This window comes from Scomber japonicus, chromosome 4 (genome assembly GCF_027409825.1).
Source record: "Scomber japonicus isolate fScoJap1 chromosome 4, fScoJap1.pri, whole genome shotgun sequence".
Classification (NCBI taxonomy): domain Eukaryota; kingdom Metazoa; phylum Chordata; class Actinopteri; order Scombriformes; family Scombridae; genus Scomber; species Scomber japonicus.
The window spans coordinates 15,281,659-15,301,834 of NC_070581.1; the positions used below are offsets into that span (position 1 = coordinate 15,281,659).

General features: G+C 39.5%; 3 protein-coding genes across 4 annotated transcripts in view; 1 reads left to right on the forward strand and 2 right to left on the reverse strand.

The window, feature by feature from the left end:
* Positions 1–643: 643 nt before the first annotated feature.
* nmnat1 (nicotinamide nucleotide adenylyltransferase 1) lies at positions 644–5,930 on the reverse strand. Of its 2 annotated transcripts, XM_053317771.1 has the most exons (6): positions 5,890–5,930; positions 5,678–5,771; positions 5,393–5,532; positions 3,672–3,855; positions 2,303–2,427; positions 644–1,677 (listed from the first exon to the last, which is right to left on the reverse strand). In XM_053317771.1, exons 3-6 carry the CDS (start codon positions 5,505–5,507, stop codon positions 1,277–1,279), a joined length of 825 nt encoding a protein of 274 aa, XP_053173746.1. In that variant the 5' UTR covers positions 5,508–5,532; positions 5,678–5,771; positions 5,890–5,930; the 3' UTR covers positions 644–1,276. The 2 variants fall into 2 exon arrangements, with proteins under 2 accessions (XP_053173746.1, XP_053173747.1); XM_053317772.1 differs by lacking the exon at positions 5,678–5,771 and having other exon boundaries at positions 5,890–5,913.
* Positions 5,931–6,008: 78 nt separating this feature from the next.
* lzic (leucine zipper and CTNNBIP1 domain containing) lies at positions 6,009–8,860 on the forward strand. Its single transcript, XM_053317773.1, has 7 exons — positions 6,009–6,177; positions 6,593–6,718; positions 6,836–6,971; positions 7,093–7,191; positions 7,317–7,412; positions 7,696–7,777; positions 7,870–8,860. The coding sequence occupies exons 2-7, from the start codon at positions 6,618–6,620 to the stop codon at positions 7,923–7,925; spliced, it is 570 nt and encodes a 189-aa protein (XP_053173748.1). The 5' UTR covers positions 6,009–6,177; positions 6,593–6,617; the 3' UTR covers positions 7,926–8,860.
* A 3,861-nt stretch (positions 8,861–12,721) lies between these two features.
* clstn1 (calsyntenin 1) overlaps positions 12,722–20,176 on the reverse strand; it is a 32,807-nt gene continuing 25,352 nt past the window's right edge. Inside the window, exons 12-19 of the mRNA XM_053317768.1 lie at positions 19,793–19,950; positions 18,941–19,089; positions 17,743–17,987; positions 16,657–16,827; positions 16,384–16,529; positions 16,120–16,246; positions 14,449–14,642; positions 12,722–12,991 (exon numbers count right to left, since the gene is read on the reverse strand). Coding sequence (XP_053173743.1) covers positions 12,797–12,991; positions 14,449–14,642; positions 16,120–16,246; positions 16,384–16,529; positions 16,657–16,827; positions 17,743–17,987; positions 18,941–19,089; positions 19,793–19,950 — 1,385 coding nt within the window. The 3' untranslated portion in view covers positions 12,722–12,796. The remainder of the gene's footprint in view (positions 12,992–14,448; positions 14,643–16,119; positions 16,247–16,383; positions 16,530–16,656; positions 16,828–17,742; positions 17,988–18,940; positions 19,090–19,792; positions 19,951–20,176) is intronic.

The following is a 20,176-nucleotide window of genomic DNA, read 5'->3' on the forward strand; positions in this document are numbered from 1 at the left end:
ACTGTGAGAGATATTGATATAGATTTGAACTTTTTTTCCCCAACTGTGCAAATTTAACCATGCAGTAAACCTCCTCTGGCTTCAAAGCTAACTGAAGTGCCAACATTATGTCACCATGCAGGTTACATCATTTTAAAATTGGCAACACATTAGTGATGTCAATACAATGGCATGGCAGTTTGAAGGAGGTGACGCACCTCCAGTTTGAAAGAAAATAAGACAAATGGACCTCATGACATCAAGTAAGCAGTAAGTTGATAACAAGTGCGTAAAGTGTCACAAACACCTAACAAATGAATGAAATCTTTAATAGGATAAACATAACTTTGTGATGCAATGAGAATCCATCACTTTTAAGTTTGAATAATCAGGTTTTTAAGATGTGATTGCTTTTGAGAACTTTAAAAGTAAATGAATGAGATACAAATGTGATATAATGTAATCATTTATACTTCAAGAAACAATTAAAGATCTCTTCCCCAAATGATGAGTACCTGAAACATAGTATCCCCCCCCCTCCATTTCCCCCCAAAAAACAGGTGTGAATTTGGCACTTCCTGAACTGAGGATGTTAGGAGTTTCTTGTCTGTCTGATAATAGCATTGAAACAGCAATTAAAAGCACTTGAGGTGGAAAACAGAGAGTGTTTATTCAATTTGCAGTCAATACAAATCACTCTTTGCCTTTGGAATCTGCAGCACTGAGTGATTTATGCCGGTGTTTGCCTGAGGGAGTGCATAGACAAAACCCTGCTTGAGGTAAAAAAAACATGAGATGTGTCTGGAGGTGAATGCTGAAGCAAGTGAAAAAAGAAACTGTAGTGAAACAAGTAGAAATGTATTTGTTCCTGCTCCTATTTGAAAGACCAAACAAAATGTACACTGACTATTTCACACAAAATTGTGAATCTCTAGTTCAATAACCACACAACAGGATGTAGCAATGACATGTAGTTGACCTAAAAAGCTGGTTGAACTACTATACTACTCAGTTATTCAGTTTCTTACTCATGTATTTTCCCATGCACACATGATCATTTGTAGCTGTTACAATTAATAACAACTAAATCACTTCATACTGGAAAGTCTGAGCAAGGCTATCTTCTTAAAAAAACACTCACACACACACACATTTTAAAAATGACTATTCTGTAGAGCAGGCACTGGTGGAAGATTAAATTAACTGTTTGAAATGTGTCTCATTTGTTTCCAGTTCACAGTAAACTCACAGCACTTAGTGCAGACAGCTTATGCTTCTGTTTTTAAAGTAAACATCTTCAGCTTGACGATGTGCTTGTGTATCTCTGAAACGGTGCTAGAACCACGTCAGCATTTTTCTGCTCGCTCTCCGCAGTGTAGAGGCCTTGCTCTTGAATGTAGTCAACCACACGGTCTGGCAGCAGATACCTGACGCTCCGTCCTCGACGAAGCGCCCGCCGCACATGAGTGGCTGAAATCTCATTAGTCACCCATTCATGGACCACATGGATGTTCTTGCGATACTTCCACAGCATGTCTGACTGGTGGATGAATTTGTAGGGGTCGCTGCCGCTGCGGGTGATGCAAACCAAACCATAGCGGCCCAAAATCTCAGCGATATCCTCCTGTTTCCACAGATTGGGGATCCCAAAGGACTCCAGGACATCAGCCCCACAAAGCAGCATCAGATGAGTGTTGCCTGAGTGAAGAAAAGACAGTTTAGTTAACACAGATGAGGTCTTAGCTCTGTTAGTGAGCAATGCTGATACACATCAGTTAGGTTCAAGTGATTTACTTCTTTATGACTAATCAATGCTCCACAGACTCTTTTAAAAGCTTTTTGTCATTAACTTCCAATAACTGTTACGACTTAATATATAATGCACTGAATGAATTTTCATTCATTCATTCTTTCACAAATAAAACTTGCCTTGCCTTAATAACATCTCCATTATGACAGGAGACTCATGGCAAATGAATACATGACACTTTATGCACTTCTCCTGCTAGTATTTATAATCTTATGCAGTGCAACAACATGTGGTGGATTCACACAGTCCAACATTCTTGACACTAGTGTGAAAAATGTTGTAAAACTGAGTGCTGGGACTTGATGTTCTACCTTTGTCACTGACGTATGCAGTTCTGTCACTACCTGCCTTTACTGTAAGTGATTAGGTGTCACCCACCACACCTTGAGTTTATGCACCATTCAAGCATTGTCTCCTAGTGATGAGTCAAGCTGAATACAGTGGATGCAGGAGTAGATTGGAAAAGGGAGGAGATGAAAACAAAATAACCGTACACAGCTGCATGTGACCCACCTCTCCTTTTGTGCTCAGATGCACCCTCAAAAGAATCCTCCTGCATGCGTCTCTTTTTTGCATACTTGACAGTGTCCACATCATCATTGTACTGCTCTGCTGTGTGTAGTTCCCCATAGTGATGCCTGAGTAGATACAAATTATTTAGCATTAAATAATCAGATTTTTGATATATCAAAACCTAAAGAATAAAGGAAAAACACAGTCAGGGTAATTGCATTGCACGCAGGATCTCATATAAGAAATTTTTGTTGCAGGCCCCTCAGCTACTTTGCTTATGAATTCATTCAAGTCAGAACCTCTCAGATGAAAGCACACAGAGGTGCAGTTTTTTGTAAACCTTTGCAAAATTACAATGTTTTCAAATACATTTGTACCGTTTTTAACTACATAGAGTAGCTCCTGTTTTACATCTGGAAACCTCTTGCCACATTGAGACAGAAAACTCAACTGTGTCAACATTTCTTTAGCTCGGGTATTTGTTTTCTGTAAAGATTTTTTTTTTAAAGGATAAAAGTTGTAAATATATAATACAGAAACTATTATTTGATGGAAAAATGGCCAAGACAAGTCTGCAACATTTATTTAAACATAACAAGCTAAATAGTGAAATATATTAGGTCTGAAGTTTCATTTAAAGTGTTCACTTTTAAAAAATGTGTGTTAACAGATTAAGAGCCAGATTATACTGTTTATATTGCTTCGGAATGCAGATAAGCCTGATTCCAGTTTTCTAGATCTCAGATTTGTTCAGCGATAAATGAATGAAGAGAAGCCAAACAGTCAGTCTACTGCAATTATTTGCAAAACCTTATTAGAATTTTCGACCCTAAAATCACAGCGCTTCATGAGTAGTAAACTTATAAAGTGTAAGGGAAACTTTTAAAAACTTTGTGACTGAGATAAGTAAAAAGCTTGAATTCATTCTACAAACATGTACTGTTCATTGACAGTTACTCAGTGTATCACATACCATACAATGTTTAATGTACTGTATGTGTGAATAGCACAGTGGACATGATACAAGTTATAAATATGAGAGTTATAAATATGCATAGAGAATTCAGCTAATTCACTAAGATACTACAATGTGTTAACATTTGTGCCAAATGAATGCCACCATTCATTGCTTGCACTTAAGTATCACATTAAATCTCACACGGTTAGAGGGGCTGCTTGTAAATCATTGGTTTAAGTCTTTACTACTAGTGGTGTGTTCATTGATGAGGAAGAGTTAGAGGGTAAAAAAAACACAAGCAAGGGAACCCTGATTTCAAGATAAAAGGCCTGACAGGTAGTGTGTTACAACTATAATGATGACTCAAACATAGGCACTGCCACTAACATTACATAAGAATTGTAAACTTACCGAACCACTTTTGCAGTCTCCAACCACTCAGGCTGTGAGCTCTCCCACGAATCTACTGTGATCCAGTCTGAGTTCTCCGTGGCCAGTCTGGCCATCTCCAGACGGTGGCAGGCCTCAATCAAACCCTTCTTCTTATAGGCATCACCCACTGCAGAGATGATGCCTTTCACCACCCTGTACTGACCTTTGACATGGAGGAAATGGAGTAAATACACAGATGATTTAGAGAAATGGCACAGCACAAAACTTGCATGGGAGTGTTAAACAGTAAACAGGGATATTGATGCTCTTTTTTAGGGTGGAGTGTAGGGTATTTAATCTTGATTTGTAATTAAACACCGCAATTTTCTCAGTTTTGTTTAATGCAACATGACTCCACAAAGTGAGGAATTAACTGAACAAGTAAGAAGCCAGATTGTGAGACTTCAAAAAGATGAGAGAGGGTACATCTACTGAACTACTGAACAGAAGCCAGAACACTGTAGCAGCAGTGGTTAGGAGGTAAAGGAGGACCCACACTAACAGAAGGCACAGTGGCTGCCTTAAAAAATTACACACAGCTTGTATTTATGCAAATTTGCATTGAAAATCAGATGAGCAAGTGTTTTTGACTTGGAGCAAGGATTATCTGTGTAAATTGGTGTTTCAGTGCTCAGACAATGTGAAGGTCACTGCATGAAGTCAAAATCTACATCTATCTTCTTTGGTCAAATGAAACCAAAATAAATTGGTTTGCATGACATAGGGTCCAGCATGTTTGGTGTAGACCTGGCATAGTGCCAAGCCGGGGGTGGGATTGGTCTGATAAGGGGCTGCATGAGTGAAAAAGACGTAGAGGTGACATTTATAGTTGGCACTATAAATAGATAGATAGATAGATAGATAGATAGATAGATAGATACTTTATTGTCCCCAAAGGGAAATTTGTCTTGGGCTCTAAGTGCTGAGACCAATGCCGCCATAGTTAAAGAACAAAGAAAGAAAATAAAAGTGAAGTTGCACATTTGCACAACAATAATACATGACAGAATTGCACATTTGCGCAACAATAAATTATACAATGCTACCTGTTGACTCAATTTGCATATTGCACATTGCATATGGGGGCTCTGTAACGTTTACCAGATGGTAACAGTTGGTATTCTGGATTGAGGATGTGGGCCGAATCGTAACAAGCTCTCTGTGCCAGTCTGAGGACAGACTCTTCATATATGGACTGCAGAGAGGAGTTCTCAGTCCTCCCTTTCACTTTCATTGCTGTCTGGACCAGACGGTTAAGTTTAGATTTGACCTGAACAGAGAGATTGCCATACCACGCAGACATGCCAAACCTGATGAGACTTTCCAACACAGCCTTATAAAACAAAAACATAAGCTTCTGGTCAACTCCAAAGACCCTGAGTCTGTGTAAGAAATATAGTCTTTGCTGAAGAAGAGAACACAACATACCACAACCATATTAAAACCATATTAAAATCTACAAAGTTAAGTTTATACACCAATAATAACAATCCAGTAACATATGAGTTATTCCATTTTTGTTAATGATGTGAGCATCACATATATCCCCTTCACCTCCTTGTGGATATCTTCAATCTTGACGATAATGAAATCAAATCTGAAATATCTGGATGGTAAGACAAGATGTGAGTGGGGAAAAAACACGTCATGTGGGTGAACCAGCCCTTTAAAGAAGCATCTTTCTGGGGATCCCACTGTACCTGTGTCTTCCAGGTGATCTCGAGCCAGTTCAAACATCCTCAGGTGCTGGTTGGTGATGGGGTTGAAGGAGCCACAGGCCAGCAGGACCACTTTGGTTTTAGTCTGAGCCTCCATGCCTGACACTTGAGCTGGGGTCACACTTAAAACAGCAGATATGGAGGGAAAACAGACACTGCTAGTAAGTTGACGGTAAATGTTTTCAAGGGTCACATGTCAGAGACCTTTCTGCATCCGCTATGCCAAAGTGAACGAGTATTAGAATATAAAAGTATATGGTATGTTACCATGAACATGCGTTAATGGCGCTGTCAGTGATTGTAAACAGTAGCTAAACGTTAGCATTATGGCTAACCAGGCAGCTGGAGCTGGGAGGAAGCTCTAATGGACAAAAACACAGGTTCAACTCGGAGCAGAAGTTACACTCAATAAAAGCATATTCTGCCTTGACGTAAAATAACCTTATAAAGTCAGTGTCGTGTTATGTCTACAGTCGTACCTGCTCCGTAACGCGTCATGTGTATGCGTCCTGTGTGTATGTTATGGATAGCATTAATATGAAGAGACGTGGTTGGACAGAAGCACCAGGAAGCAGAAGAAGAGCCGCACCCACTGATCATGAGCTACGTTCACAACCACAGCGGCCAGCACTAAACATTTCCAAACACCTACTTCAAAGTTGTCGTTTTTTGCGGATTTCAGTGAAGTCATTCCGCTGGTTTTACGACACGTTGGTCAAGCTGATACAAACATTTGACTCGGTGGTTTGAGCACAAAGAAAGCCCAGGTGAGACTGTCTATTAGCATGCTAGCTAGCCACGCAGCTTACTAAATTAACTAACTAAAAAGCTTCCACTGCTGTTAACGAGGTCTGAATGGTTTGTTAATGTCACTTGTGTCTCGCTAAATATTTAACAGTTTTGTCGTGACACTTGCTGCAACAACACTATACAAATACAGCTAATGTTAGCATGCTAGGTTGTTTGTAGCATACTTGGATAATAATACCTAATAAAAATAATCATGCATTTGAATTGTATTGCACTTTTAATTCGCAGTGAATCTCAAAGTGCTTCGGTGTTAAAATATATAACCAACCAAAAGTTAGGATTAATAAACCCATCCTGAATTTAAAAAAACTGTTTTTAAGTAAGATTGATGTTTGTTTAGTTGTTTTATCCCCTGCTTCATCCTCTCCATAGATTGGAAATATAACTTGAACAAACGATGGCTTCCCGCGGGAAATCAGAAACTGGAAAATTGAGGCAAAACATGGAAGAGCAGCTTGACAGACTGATGCAGCAGCTTCAGGATCTGGAGGAATGCAGGTGCAGTGAAGGAAAAATACATTAAATCCACATTGAATGAGCAGTGTATCTATACCATATTGTTCTGGCATATAATGATGCCAGAAAATACCATATGTTGTCTCATCTTTATTCCAGAGAAGAACTAGATGAAGAGGAATATGAGGAGACCAAGAAGGAAACCTTGGAACAGTTGAGTGAGTTCAATGACTCTCTGAAGAAGATCATGACAGGAGACATGACGCTTGTGGATGAGCTCAGTGGGATGCAGCTGGTATGGACAACAGAAGATGTGGAACTACTGTGCTGTAACTGATTTAAGGATGCTATGGCTTATAATCCAGGGTAAGCAGTGTGTCATTCTCATTTTTTTCTGATCTCTCTGTTGTCTTCAGGCAATCCAGGCTGCCATCAGCCAAGCGTTCAAAACCCCAGAGGTGATCCGACTTTTTGCTAAGAAGCAGCCAGGACAGCTGAGAACCAGACTAGCAGAGGTTTGGACAGCAGTGTCTAATATGATCTTTCATTGTTTATTGTAAAGATGTGGCCCTTAGTGTTATAATCAGTGTGTTGCTTGGCCTGAAAAATGTGTCTAACTAGTGTGTGACATTCTGTACAGATGGACCGAGATGTTATAGTGGGGAAACTGTCGCGGGATCTGTATACACAGCAGAAAATGGAAATCCTCACAGCCTTGAGAAAACTGGGAGAGAAGGTGAGTAACACTCACAGCAGAGACATGGTGTTTTTCCCACAGATTCGTGGATGATTCAGTGACATGTGCTTGAGTTCACATGAACTCTTAAAGCGTCACAAATTTCCCCATTGTGGGACTAATAAAGGATAATATCTTATATCTTCACTGACTTATTTGTAGTCACGTAGCGTGTGACTAAAAATACTCACCACAGAACAAGTTATAACATTTTACAAATGTTTGTGTTTAATGAAGCCACACATTAACGAACCTTTCCTTTTGCTTCTGGCCATTTGGACAGCTTACTGCAGAGGATGAGACTTTTCTCTCAGAAAATGCCACTGCTACTCTGAGCCAGTTTGAAAAAGTCACTGCAAACTCAGGTGAGCATGAACACAATCTTTCACTGAAGTGTTTAATTTCACAAATCGCTGTATGAACATTCCTATTTACCTTGTTTTGCCTTCTTTTCCAGGGTCTGAAGATAAAATTATGGCTTTAGCTAGCTCTGGTGTGAAAACCAAGGCATAGTAATTACACAAAAATGTTGATTTTAAGTCGACTTTTTTTTTATCACCAACAGAGAAAATGTGCCAATTGATTTTGTAAATAATCACTTGTAGGTGTTGCTGTAGATGCTAACACTTTTTAACAGTATTGTTTTATAGCCCTCAATGTATTTTATGTGTTCGGATGAGTGTATAATGTATCATAGGTACGAGCATGTGATTTGTTAAATATGAAGACATGTACATGAATGTGAAAGAGTGTCCAGGTTGTTCATGAGGAATAATTCTGTTGTGATTTTTTTTTTGCTGTATTTCTTATTGGGTTGCTGTGTCAGTGTATCCATCTGTCTAAAATCTTAAAAATTCAGTGGTGTTTTAAGATGTTGAGTGCTGCAAATGTAATATTATTATAAAGATGCAATATCATTTTAAATCAACTGTGCTGTCTACAGGACAAAATAACAGAAATACAACATGAAACAACTTTGAAGTGACTAAATTACACTACAAAGACAGTAACACTAGAACATGTGCAATATTCATACAGTAAGACTTGATAATATGCAGCAGTGTGTCAGGCTTTCAAAGCAATCAAGTAATAAACATCCAAATATGAATCACAGGTAGTCACAAAAGGTTTTAAATAGTGAATGACTCAAAAACGATGGAAAATATATTTACGCCTTACATGAACAGTCATTACTGCCATTTGGACACATGTATGTATTAACCAGACAGGACGTCTGGGAAACATGGTCCAGTGAGTCTTTAACCAGTTTGCCTGGAATGGGATATGAAAGCCATTGGATGGATTTGTTGCCATCATGAAGAGTCTGTGATGGTTTCAGCAGCTACTGGATCTCACGGGAGGCATTCAGTTTGATTAATGTGATTGTTTAACAGCCAAGGAACATAAGGTCACTTTACAGGACCAGACCACACTGTTCTTCATGGTGTCCTCACAATGCAAAAAAACAAAACCTAATCAAAGAGTTTTTGAGAGCAAACTGAGGGGCAGAATATGAAGCAGAGTTCCAGCTGCTTTTTTTTTTTTTTTTTAAATGGGGAAAGTCACTTCATACAGTTGATGGTGAGAAATTACAATTAGGCAGAGAGGTAACCTCACACATTATTTAGTTCTGTATATTTATGGTCAGTCTGGTGTTTCCTGCTTTTTGTCCACCCCCTCTGTACGCTCAGTGAATGTCAAATATTTCAAGTAGTGCTTCAGTTGACCACTATAGTTCTAAATTAACAGCAATCAACTTCAGTATTATGTTATATTTCATATTCAGTATGACTATAATCTAAATGAAACAATTTTACATTGTTAATATTTCATATAAAACTTTGTATGTGTTCTGAATGGAAGTAAATCAGAAATGGTCACTAGTTCTGTTGTACATATTTTTGGCCTTTACAGTGATTTTTCATTTTCACCACCAGATGACACCAATGCTCAACATTTTGAGCGGCAACACCCACAGTATCCAGGGTGTGTAATCAGCCTACACACTAGTAACATGTCCACACTGGTGATTCTTACACATTGCAGTATGAGCATTGACAGTTGAATGAAAACAATAGACAGCAGTTATACCCCATCTCATTAATCCTTTATTTTGTTTACGAGCAAGCATCACCTTCACTACAATTTGCCTTTCAATTGGTAGAAAAGTGAGAGCAACTCCAACAAGCACAAAGGAAGCATTCCAACCGTTCCGAAAAACATCGTCACCTTCCAACTTTTGAGCAAATTTTTAAAAGAAAAACAAAAAAAAAAAGAAAAACAAAAAATATATATATATATCTGGAGTGTCGTGGACGTGTGAAACAGACAATCTGAGAATCAGTAGTGTATCACGTCTCCTTCCCTCACTCCAGTCTCACAACCCCACATGGAACGTACACAAACTTGTGGTTCATGCAAAGTAAATTCCCCTTACATCTTAGTGTTATTACAGTATGGCTGCGTTTCAGTTTGTTAGGCAGTGACATTCAATTCAACCAACTCACACTTTAGCTCGGGGGGGCTGATCAGAAAGCGTAAAACCCAGAATATTTTGAGATGGCGGGAGTCATCGAGGAGGACTTGACCGCAGAGTCAGTGTGCATGTATCAGTGACCCTTGGTACTGTATTCTTGTAGATGAAATGTGGACATCAAGTGTTAGAAATAATGATACCGTGAGAGTCATCAGGCGTGTAACTCTTGTGAATTTCATGCTGCCCTCAAAATCATTTCTCAACAACTCAGGCAAATAGGACACTGTTCTAAATTACCTGCCACTATACACATATAGGCCAATTAACAGTATACCCACATTGCTGCCAAAGCAAGTTCATAATGTACTGTACATCTTGATAAAGGTGGATTCCGTCAATATGATTTTAGAACAATATCTATAGAAGATACAATATGGATCTACTTCATCTACACATCAACATGGACACATGACATCTATGTAAAACTGGTTTCACTTTTAATAAAACTAGCGGTGGACTATTGTTACAACAGACTGAAAGAAAATGTAATCCCCAGCTCTGTAAGAAATCTAGATGTTTACAGTTACAAATAAAAAAAAAAAAAAAAACAAGAAAACAAAATTATCACAAATAAAAGAGCATGGATGAGTGTTTTTTGTTAGATCTGCTAATTGCGCTATGATCGGCAAAAGGCACTCCCATCTCAGCCGGCTCAGACCTGGCCCCGTTTTTTAATACGAGTCCAAGTCATCATGGAGGGGAGACTGTTCACAACATTTCCACCACAGACCACTAAAAATCATAAATTAACTGAAGAAACACAACTGAGCGACTCTAACTCTTAAAAGTAGCTTGGAAACTGTCTCCAAAAAAAAGAGCCTTGTATGTGTTTTTTGGCATCTGAAAACAGATTTGCATGCAAAATATCAGACTTGCTACACCTGCAGTTCTAATCCTGATAATGCCACATTCTGCTCCCTGCAATGCCCTACGTCTGGTCTTAAGTAAAGCAGGTCAAGAAATGTTTACGTTTTACCTGGTGGCCAAAAACATAAGACAAACACTACGTAGTTAAGCGTGATGGTACATTTGTATGTGGCTTTGTGAAAGATATATACACAACAGTAATGACCAGCAGTGTCTGAGAAGAGATAGAGGTTGGACACTTTTTCCCCCAATTAATTATATAAGCTTGATACTAATACCAGAAAGAAAAGAAGTTTACCAAATGTAAACAAATATCTTAGAACAACTCTACAGTACAGTTCCATGTACAATAAAATCTAGTGGTCTACTGCAAAAAAATATTTCATTTTAAGATTCAAACAAGATTCATTTTTAGATTGTTTTCTTATTGTGAACTATGCAGTCATAATCCAAGGTGGATTTCCTTGAACCACAGTAAAGACAGAGCTTGCAATAGGATAGCTGTGCCATGAAAAGAAACTTGCAACGGAGCAATCCTGAAGAGTACTTTCATTTCACTGTTCTCCAAAAAAAAAAAAAACAATGCCAGCATCTTCACTGTTCAGCCAGATCCCACTAAAGCTAGTCTGTCATAAATCTGCTCCTTCAGTGGTTTGAAGGTTTTTTGTTTTTTGTTTTTACTCCTTCCCAATACTGTCACAGCAGGACTGTGATACAGATGAAAGGCTTTTTAAAGCTGCTGAAGAAAAATCTCTCGACTTGTCCAAAATGCACTGGCGGAAACATTAGTACCCAGAATTTCAAGATCGACAGAACTGCAGAACCTGGCCTGCTGTTCGTACTGTTCCCACACAAAATGTCGATTTGTACATTAGCTTTTCTCTGAGCGTGATTACTCTGAACAAAAAGAAAATCCCTTCTGTACAACAGTGAGATCTATTGGGAATGAAATACACTGACGCTTGGAGTAGAGAGCATTGCCACCTGTGCAAGCAAAGCAAAGCATGTATGAAGCTGAGACCATCAACCAGTCCTGCCTACGAGAAAGCAAAAGAAATATTTGTTTTTGCAAAAGAAAAAAAAAAAAAAACGACAAAATGGACACCACTTTGTCATGGAAACCTCTGCTTAAAAGTCCTGGGTTTCTTGTCATGAAGCAGACATGTTTGTACAAGCATGATGAAACAGCTTTTGCAGAAATTTAGCGACATGCTACAGCCTCTGTGACACAAATATTCTACATTACGTACTGCGTCATTTTAGATATTGGACCCCGTTGAGTAGGCCTTCACTAACACATCAACTAATTACATGGTTTCTTTATATTTACAAAATCTTTAAAAAGCAATTTATTTCTCTACACATACGACTTCTCAAATATCCTCATGCACTAAAAGAACAAAATAAAACAAGGGGGGAAAAAAAGAGTCTACTTGCAGTCTACTTGTTAAAAGCATTTCATTTCACTGTGGACTACAAGTCAAGGAACTCAAGTCAAAGCTATACGTGATTTTAGCGGCAAACAAAACTAAAAGCAAAGAATAAAATTAGGGGGGAAAAAAATTATTCTCCATTTTGAAAGCCTTACGTCTGAGAGAAAACAAAAAAGTGCAGGGTTGGCTTCCTCACGCAGTTCAAAACAAAATGTTGGCCAAGTTTTCCTGGGAATTAAAATATAATAAATAAAAAAATAAACAGTAAAAATCAGCAATCTGGTGATGACTACACTACACTGAGTACCACCACTAAGATAACAACAGGAAAATCTTGACCATATATATGCTGAAGGGATTTTTTTTTTTCCTTTTCTTTTTTTTACATCACGGCTCCTCGGACATGAAACTGGGGGTGTGTGTGTGTGTGTGTGTGTGTGTGTGTGTGTGTGTGTATGGAGCGGTGAGTTTGAGGATCTGAGTGTGTGCAAACTGGTGATGTGTAAGGAGCTTGTGTTGAGTGTGTGTGTGTGTGTGTGTGTGTCGTTCTAGTAGGTGAGGGTGGAGTCATCCCACTCCAGCTGCTGCTGTCTGCTGGTCCCCTGCTGGTCTTCCGGCTCCCCGCCCTCCTCGTCTTCACTACTCTCTGACTCAGCACTTGTGATGTCATCTTCCTCCTCTCCATCTTCACTCTCCTCCTCTTCTTCCTCCTCCTCCTCACTGCTGTGCTGGTCCTCGTACGTCTGTTTTAAAAGACACGGGGGGAGAGATGGAGGGGATCACTTTCTGATTTACACATTTATCATGTAAATTGCTCCTGCATGTGTTACAGCATCACCATTTTTAAACCCGTCCAACCTGACTCTGTAAGATGGTAGGCAGAGCTACATGCTATCATGGACCCTTTAACTTCCAACTCATGTTTCTCACATAGGGCGTGCCCTAGTAGCATACTGGTTAAGTCACATGACACATAGCTGTTCACTTTTCAATTCTAGTGGTGGACCTTTGATGTATATCACTTTCTGTCTTTCTCTCTTGTTACTCTTTCTGTCTCTGTCCAATAAAGGCATAAAATGTGTGTGTGTCAATTTTGTCACCTTTTTCACACAAAGTTAAGCTGAGAGATGGCAGAGGGAATGAAAGAGGTTGTTTTTTTTATCTGTTTTATCGGTTTTACTCTAAAAAGAGAAGCACAAGATCAGATCTGAAACTTTGGGTGTAAAGGATGGGAGATTTCACCCTGAATTGACTCTTCTGTCTTCAACAACTGAACAGACAGACTTTTCTATTGAGTAATTCTGCTGAAAACAGTATACATGCAGGTTTGTAACATCTACCATTAACATGATATGCACTGAAAAAAATTGCCTTTATTTATTTATGTTGTGGTAAATATTATCGACAATATTGTCCCGATGTAGTGATAGACCACTTTAAATTTGACATTGATAGTTGGAAGTCATGTAACAAAATGCCAGTGAACTGCACACAGCCCATTCGTGTTAACCAACCCAACTGGTTTGTGATACAAAGGACAAGAGACAAAAAAGACCCAACAATGAATCCTTCTTTTCTGGATGCTCACTGGCTGCTTTTAAAAAGGAGAGACTCTGAATTTCACTTCTCATCATTTACTGTGGCGTGAAGTGTCCCTACCCCACACCACAATCTTTACATGTCTACAGGAAGTGATGCTTTTTTCTATTTCAATTAAACTTTTGACTTATGCTAAGCTGCTATGCCAGCAGCTCTTAAATGATGGTAGTTAAGATGCTGGAGACCATTTTAACCATCTTAATCAGCAAAGTGAAAATGATAAATTCAATTAGTTGTAAGCCCACATAACAATTTAACAAGCCATGAATTCTTATTACCAATATTAATATCCTGCACACAACCTGACCTGAAAATGTGGCATTTTAGTCAGGGACACCAAAAATGCTCTAAATCTCCGTGAGACTAAAACAAAAATAATCCAAATGTGAATCTTTTATTTGAATTAACACGGCAACAAAGTCACTCCCCATCCCGGCAGGCCCATCAATCATGACAGCTCAGATAAAACTAGGGCACAGTCGCAGCATCACCCAGAGAGCATTAGCTGGTGAAAAGCTGTCTCGGCTATAACCCGAGCATAACAGTTGAGCTTTCTGATTAATCACCAGAAACATTTACTCGTTTTTGTCTGTGTTTTTACCTCCATGGGATTGACTGTGATGGTAAGGGCTGAGTCGTCCCAGTCCATCTCGTTCTCTTTGCCATTCTCTTGGTCTCTCATGGTGCGCTGGTGTGCAGCTCGGATGCGGAACACACCCAGGATGATCATGAACACCAGGAAACTGACACACACGACAATGACAATAGTGGCGGCGCTGGGAACCACTGCAAAGGAGCAAAAAAACACACACATATAAACACTAAATTATAGGTACGATGAAAATGATTATCCACTAGCACATATGTAAACCCAGTAACAACCAAGCAGGTAGCTCCGGGTATGAAAATATAGGGAGACACAGTCTACATGGCTGTCTGAGGGCATTTCAAGGCCTTTACTTTCTTGGTGTGAAGACAAATGCTTTCAACACATGCAGGTGTGACTCTTTCTTTAAATAGCTTTGCCCCATCTCCCTTCAACCTGCTCCACTTTGCCCCATATTAGCAGTGAGCCTGACAACAGAGAAGATTACTGAAGCTAGGAAATAAAAGGTTGTGTTCAGAGCACCGCCTGTACAGATGTCACAGGCAGCACTCAAATGTAATCCCTAAACTTGTGTCATAAAAAAAAAAAATCAAATAACCAGTGTTCCATACTTGCCCTATTTCTGGTTAATAGACTCTAATCCATCTACAGTAATGCTTGCCATATCAGAGGCCACATTTTTTTCTTCAGCACAACAATTAAGCAGATTACTGGTTTGAGGATGACATTTTCAGTATTAAGTTTAATCAAGCAGCAGCGTTCAGGGCTGAAAAATGAAGCCAATGTGAAAGTGCGAAAAATTGTAGTTCCTCGAATGCCACTTGAGGCTGGCTCCAAAAACATGTCAATCCTCATAGACCCTCCCTCCATGTTAAAATGCCCAACTTTACAGCAGAAACAAACATGTTTACAGCCTGGTACAAAACATAGTTTTGTTCTCCAATAGCTAGTTTCCCCATTCACGACAACTGTACCTTTTGGTCACCTAAAAAAAGAGACTTCAGTGTTTGGTTGTACAAAAAGACCATCTAAATAACTGGATGTTCAGTTTTTCCGACAAGTTCATTTTTTATGGTTCTCAGCCTGTATTTCACTAGTGAAAATTAGTATTAGCATTATCACTATTAATCATAGACTAGAAATGCCCCTTACTGACAAAGCTAGGGTGAGCACCACCCTTTCGTCCAAACATGACCAATGCATGATGTCATGGGGGCGATGTCTTTTTTTTGGTCACAGTTAAGTAAAATGCTGCAATTGGGGGAAGTTTCAGCCAGGTCCTTTTCAGTTTAAGTAAAAAGTTGAATCAATATTCATCAAGTAATTGTAAAATGGGTTAAAATGGAGTACAGTATTTCTGGAATGTATCATGATGCCTCTAATTTTGTTTTGGGATGTGGTGGACACATGTATAAGAACTACAATGGTCAGGATTTGTTGAATGGAACTGAAACTGATTTTTTTTTGTGTTCTTTAACTTTTTCATTTTGAGAGATGTTTATAGAAGTCTGGAAAGCCTCAGTGCAGGACCTTTTGAGGTGCTACAAGCAACCTGGGTTGGTTTTGGTTTGTATAATGCAAAGGACAAAGAATATAATATTCTGTGTTGTACTTGAAGACTAATGTTTCAGATGTCAGATTCCCATGTTACACTACCTGAGGCCTGGTGAGCGTTGACCAGATTGTGACCAGACAGATCCACAGAGGCGTGATGGACAGGGTTGATGAAGTTGGGCTGCACCATGGCGTTGTTAACATGCTCCATGGGATTGGCTGTATGGATAACATTCACCTAGAGAAAATAAAAACCATACACAAGTAAACTGTTATAAACTCTTGATGTACACATGACACAAGAATGCCTCAGTAACATCTGGGGATTACATGCATCACCGTTATTTGACATCGCTGACAAATGCTCAGTCATACCTCGACCTTGAAGTCATTGCTGATGTAGCGACCGTTGAGTTCAGAGCAGACCAGTTTGAATTTCCTGTCAAAGAGAGCCTCTGTGTGCCAGTTCTTGTAATGGATAAGATGCAAGACCTGCTCATAGTTGGCCATGGTGTTCACGCCTGAAAAATACAGAGGGGGAGTTTGTGTCAACAGGAAATTCAAGCAGCAAATGTAAAAATTGTTTACATGAAAAGAATCCACATTACACAGATTTTAAAGAATTTAATCCAGCTCAGTGGTCTGTACCGGTGATGACGAGGCCGAGGTTAGAAGAGCTCATCTCCAGGGCACGTTGCTGCAGCTGGGACATGTCGACCTCCAGGCCCTCATGCTCCCCGTCAAGTTCATCTCCCACCACGGTCACTTCACATGTGTCCAGGTTGTGCATGATCTCCTCTGACACCACTGTTTCTTGAACTGAATTAACAATGTTGAAAAGAGATTGAGAATGAAGAGTTGCAAGGATGTATTTAATTGTATGATGACAACACAGTATTAATGCTAGTTTTAAATGTTAGTACCATTTTATTTTATTTTACTGAATTTTTACATTTTAAAGCACAGATGTGTAAAACATGAAAAACGTCTCACATAAACTAATTAAAAAAACATTTTAAAAGCTCCACTAAAGCAGCCCATTATATGTTATATAATATTTCATACACATACAGTTTGAACCTCCATGGAGGCCTTATTAAGTGATTCTTAGTCATCTACTCTGACTTCTCTTGTTTGTTGGTAAGGTGAACACAACTGATACTGATCTCTGTAAGCCCTTTTGTCCCATATGTCGTACTGTTCACCACAGGACATCAAATCTTCCTGTATCTGTGTCAACTTCAGGCCATGTCTATTGTCTCTCCTTCTCATATATAGAAACCTAACAGATGGCATGGCTAGTCAACTGACCCCCCCGTCCCCCCCTTCCCCCAATAAAGCAGTAAACAACTTATCGCTCTCCTCATTCCCTCCCTCTCGCTCTGTCAATCCAATCCTTTTGGCCTGCAGGCGTAATCCTCCACAGCTACTGTATATCAACACAGCTATCAAAAGCACATTTGCTGTTCTCACGGATCTGCTCAGTTTCCAAGGCGAGGCAACAAATGAAGCATCACATGAAGCATCACTCTATCATACTGCTTCAGGTGACAAAAGATAAGATAACACATGTGGCAGTGTTATAGTAGAATATTGATGTGTACAACTCAGAAGATGAGTTGGCTGTTAAGTGAATACTACCAATAATCCAGTGAAAAATGGGATCGCTTTATCTACTAATTCCCTATGGCATTACCCGGGGTTATGTAGGGGTCTGATGTGCATTTCTCTTACCTGTGGGGTCATCATCAGCTCCCTCTGCAGCTTCAGACTCGGTGTCGGCCTCCACTTCTCGGGTGATGGTGCTCACAATGCGCAGCTCGGGGAACAGCGTCACACCTTCTTGGCTCTCGAATTCGGCGGCGCTGCGGGCAAAGTGGTCGATTCCGCTCAGGCTGATCTTTGGCTCTTCCGGCTGTAGCACCATCACGTAACCTTCAGCATCCGGCACGGTTACACAGGACTCCTCATTGAAGCATCTGGGGAAATAGTTCATTTTGAATACCTGGAATCCTTTTATCAGTTTCTCATGTAGTTGCCGTTCTCCTCTTTAGCTTTTAAAAGACACGAGAGGAAATTTTCAATGTGCTTTGTTTCAATCTATCTAATTATGTATGTTCTGTTGAAGCAAAGTGATAGGGGAAAAAAGTAATTCTGTGGTGACCTCCCAAAAGAGGACAAATTATATTAAACTGTATTCAGGATTTATTGTGTGCATTTTTATGTGAGTGCCAACTGATTTAATGTGTTGTGAACTACTAAAACACTATCTGCTCTTTTCCAGGAAGTAAAATAAACATTAAAACCCAGGAAAATATCATTTTTCTTGTAAACAGGTGTAATGATGTGGAGAAAAAACTTACAGAGGGGGGGGTCATTTTTCATTTGACTGTCTGCAAACAGTAACTCCACATATAAAATGCTTATGTTAGTGCTTCCTCTACATTCATTTAGATGTAATGGCACCAGTAGCTGGACAGTTACTCTCACAGCAGAAACTGAAGGTGTAGGGAAAATGTGTTATTTGTTGTAATTACTCAGTCCATGCAATATGCAAATACATATGTAAATAAGACCAAATGTTTAACTGGAAGCAGGCTCATCAGACCTGAGAGTCTTTATACATTCTTATCATACATTATCTACACATATAGTGCTTATTTGTTATTCACGTTTCAGTCTTTGAATCGTCGGTTAAAAAAAAGTAAACATCAAAGAGAACAAGTTTAATTAGTTTGTCTTTTTTAAGGAAATCGGGTAAAACTCTTGACTTCTACTTCACCTCAACAAAGCATCCTTACATTTTAAGCAGAACCATGTACTCTCTGAGTGTCTATTAGGTAGAAAGAACCTGTTTCACAAATGTTCAGCTGTTGCTGACAGACAATAGATAATTACAACTGGTGAAGTGTTCTCGGCTTCTGCTTCTTACTTGACAGTGGTGGAGATGCGAAGATGCCTGATGCCGGGGGTCGGGAATTGGCGGGAGTTCAAGTAGGAGATGTGCTGCATGACCTTATCAAAGGCATCAATGTCGTCACCTTCCACAGTGAGGGAGGACTGGTTGGGGTTGAACTCGACCTGAGAGAAAAAAACAGTGAGATTTGATTATTTTTCCCTAAAAACTTACTAAAATGTAAACATTTTGAAAACTCTTTCATTTCTACATCAGAGGCCTCCTAAAACAATATCTGAGAGGTTTTCTATATGTGGGTCTTACAGGGTTAAAGCCATTTAAGCTATTTCTTATAGGCTGAGAGTAAACAATGAATAAAGCACATGCTAAGTTAGCAAAATACTGTACATTGTTGGAGTTATTTAATATGTGTTACATACAAAGCATTTGTACCCATATGTGTACAACTGAAATGGACCATCTTTGGCTCATATATATGATCCTAATAACTGTATTTATTAATACCCTTTCAGAGCAGCGGTTCCGAAGATTGGGGTTGGGACCTTCTAAGAGTTTACAGGAATAATCTGCAATTGCTAGATGAAATTGAAAAATAATTTATTGTTTCTGATTTCTCGTTTATCTATCCATTTTGTATTGTAAAATACTGGAGATTCCTGACTCTGACATCTACAAACTGATCAAATCACTGCACACGCTGTGAGAAACAGCTGAGAGTGGACTTTGTGTCCCTTTAAAGGGTCGTGAGCCTAAAACAGTCTAAATCAGTGGTTCCCAATGTCTTCTTGATGTACAAATATACTCAGATCCAGCCTGACTGAGGTTGAGTGCGTTTTATGTAACTCTGAAGCCCAATGCCCTCCTCACCTTGACAGTTGAAGCTACCTCCTCAGGCAGCTGCACGTCCAGGCCCTCCTTGCAGGTGTACAAACAGTCGATCACCTTCTTGTTCTCCAGCTTGCCAGAGCGGATCATCAACCCTGCCAGGTTCCCCCGGAAAAACTGAGCCATTCGAGCGTTTCCGCCTGGGTACGCCAGGGTAGAGATGAGGAGAGGAAAACCGTAAAACACACACACACACAAAATAGTTACTTAAGTGTACTTTACACACTTCCCCCTTTCTGAGCTGATAATTCAAGCATGCCGTCTCAATGTGCAAAGCCGGCGTGAATGGCATTCATGCAAGTTAGTGTGTGCCCTTACAAGGCCTGAGGCCCAGAGGGGAGAATGATGGATGAGATTATATTCGTC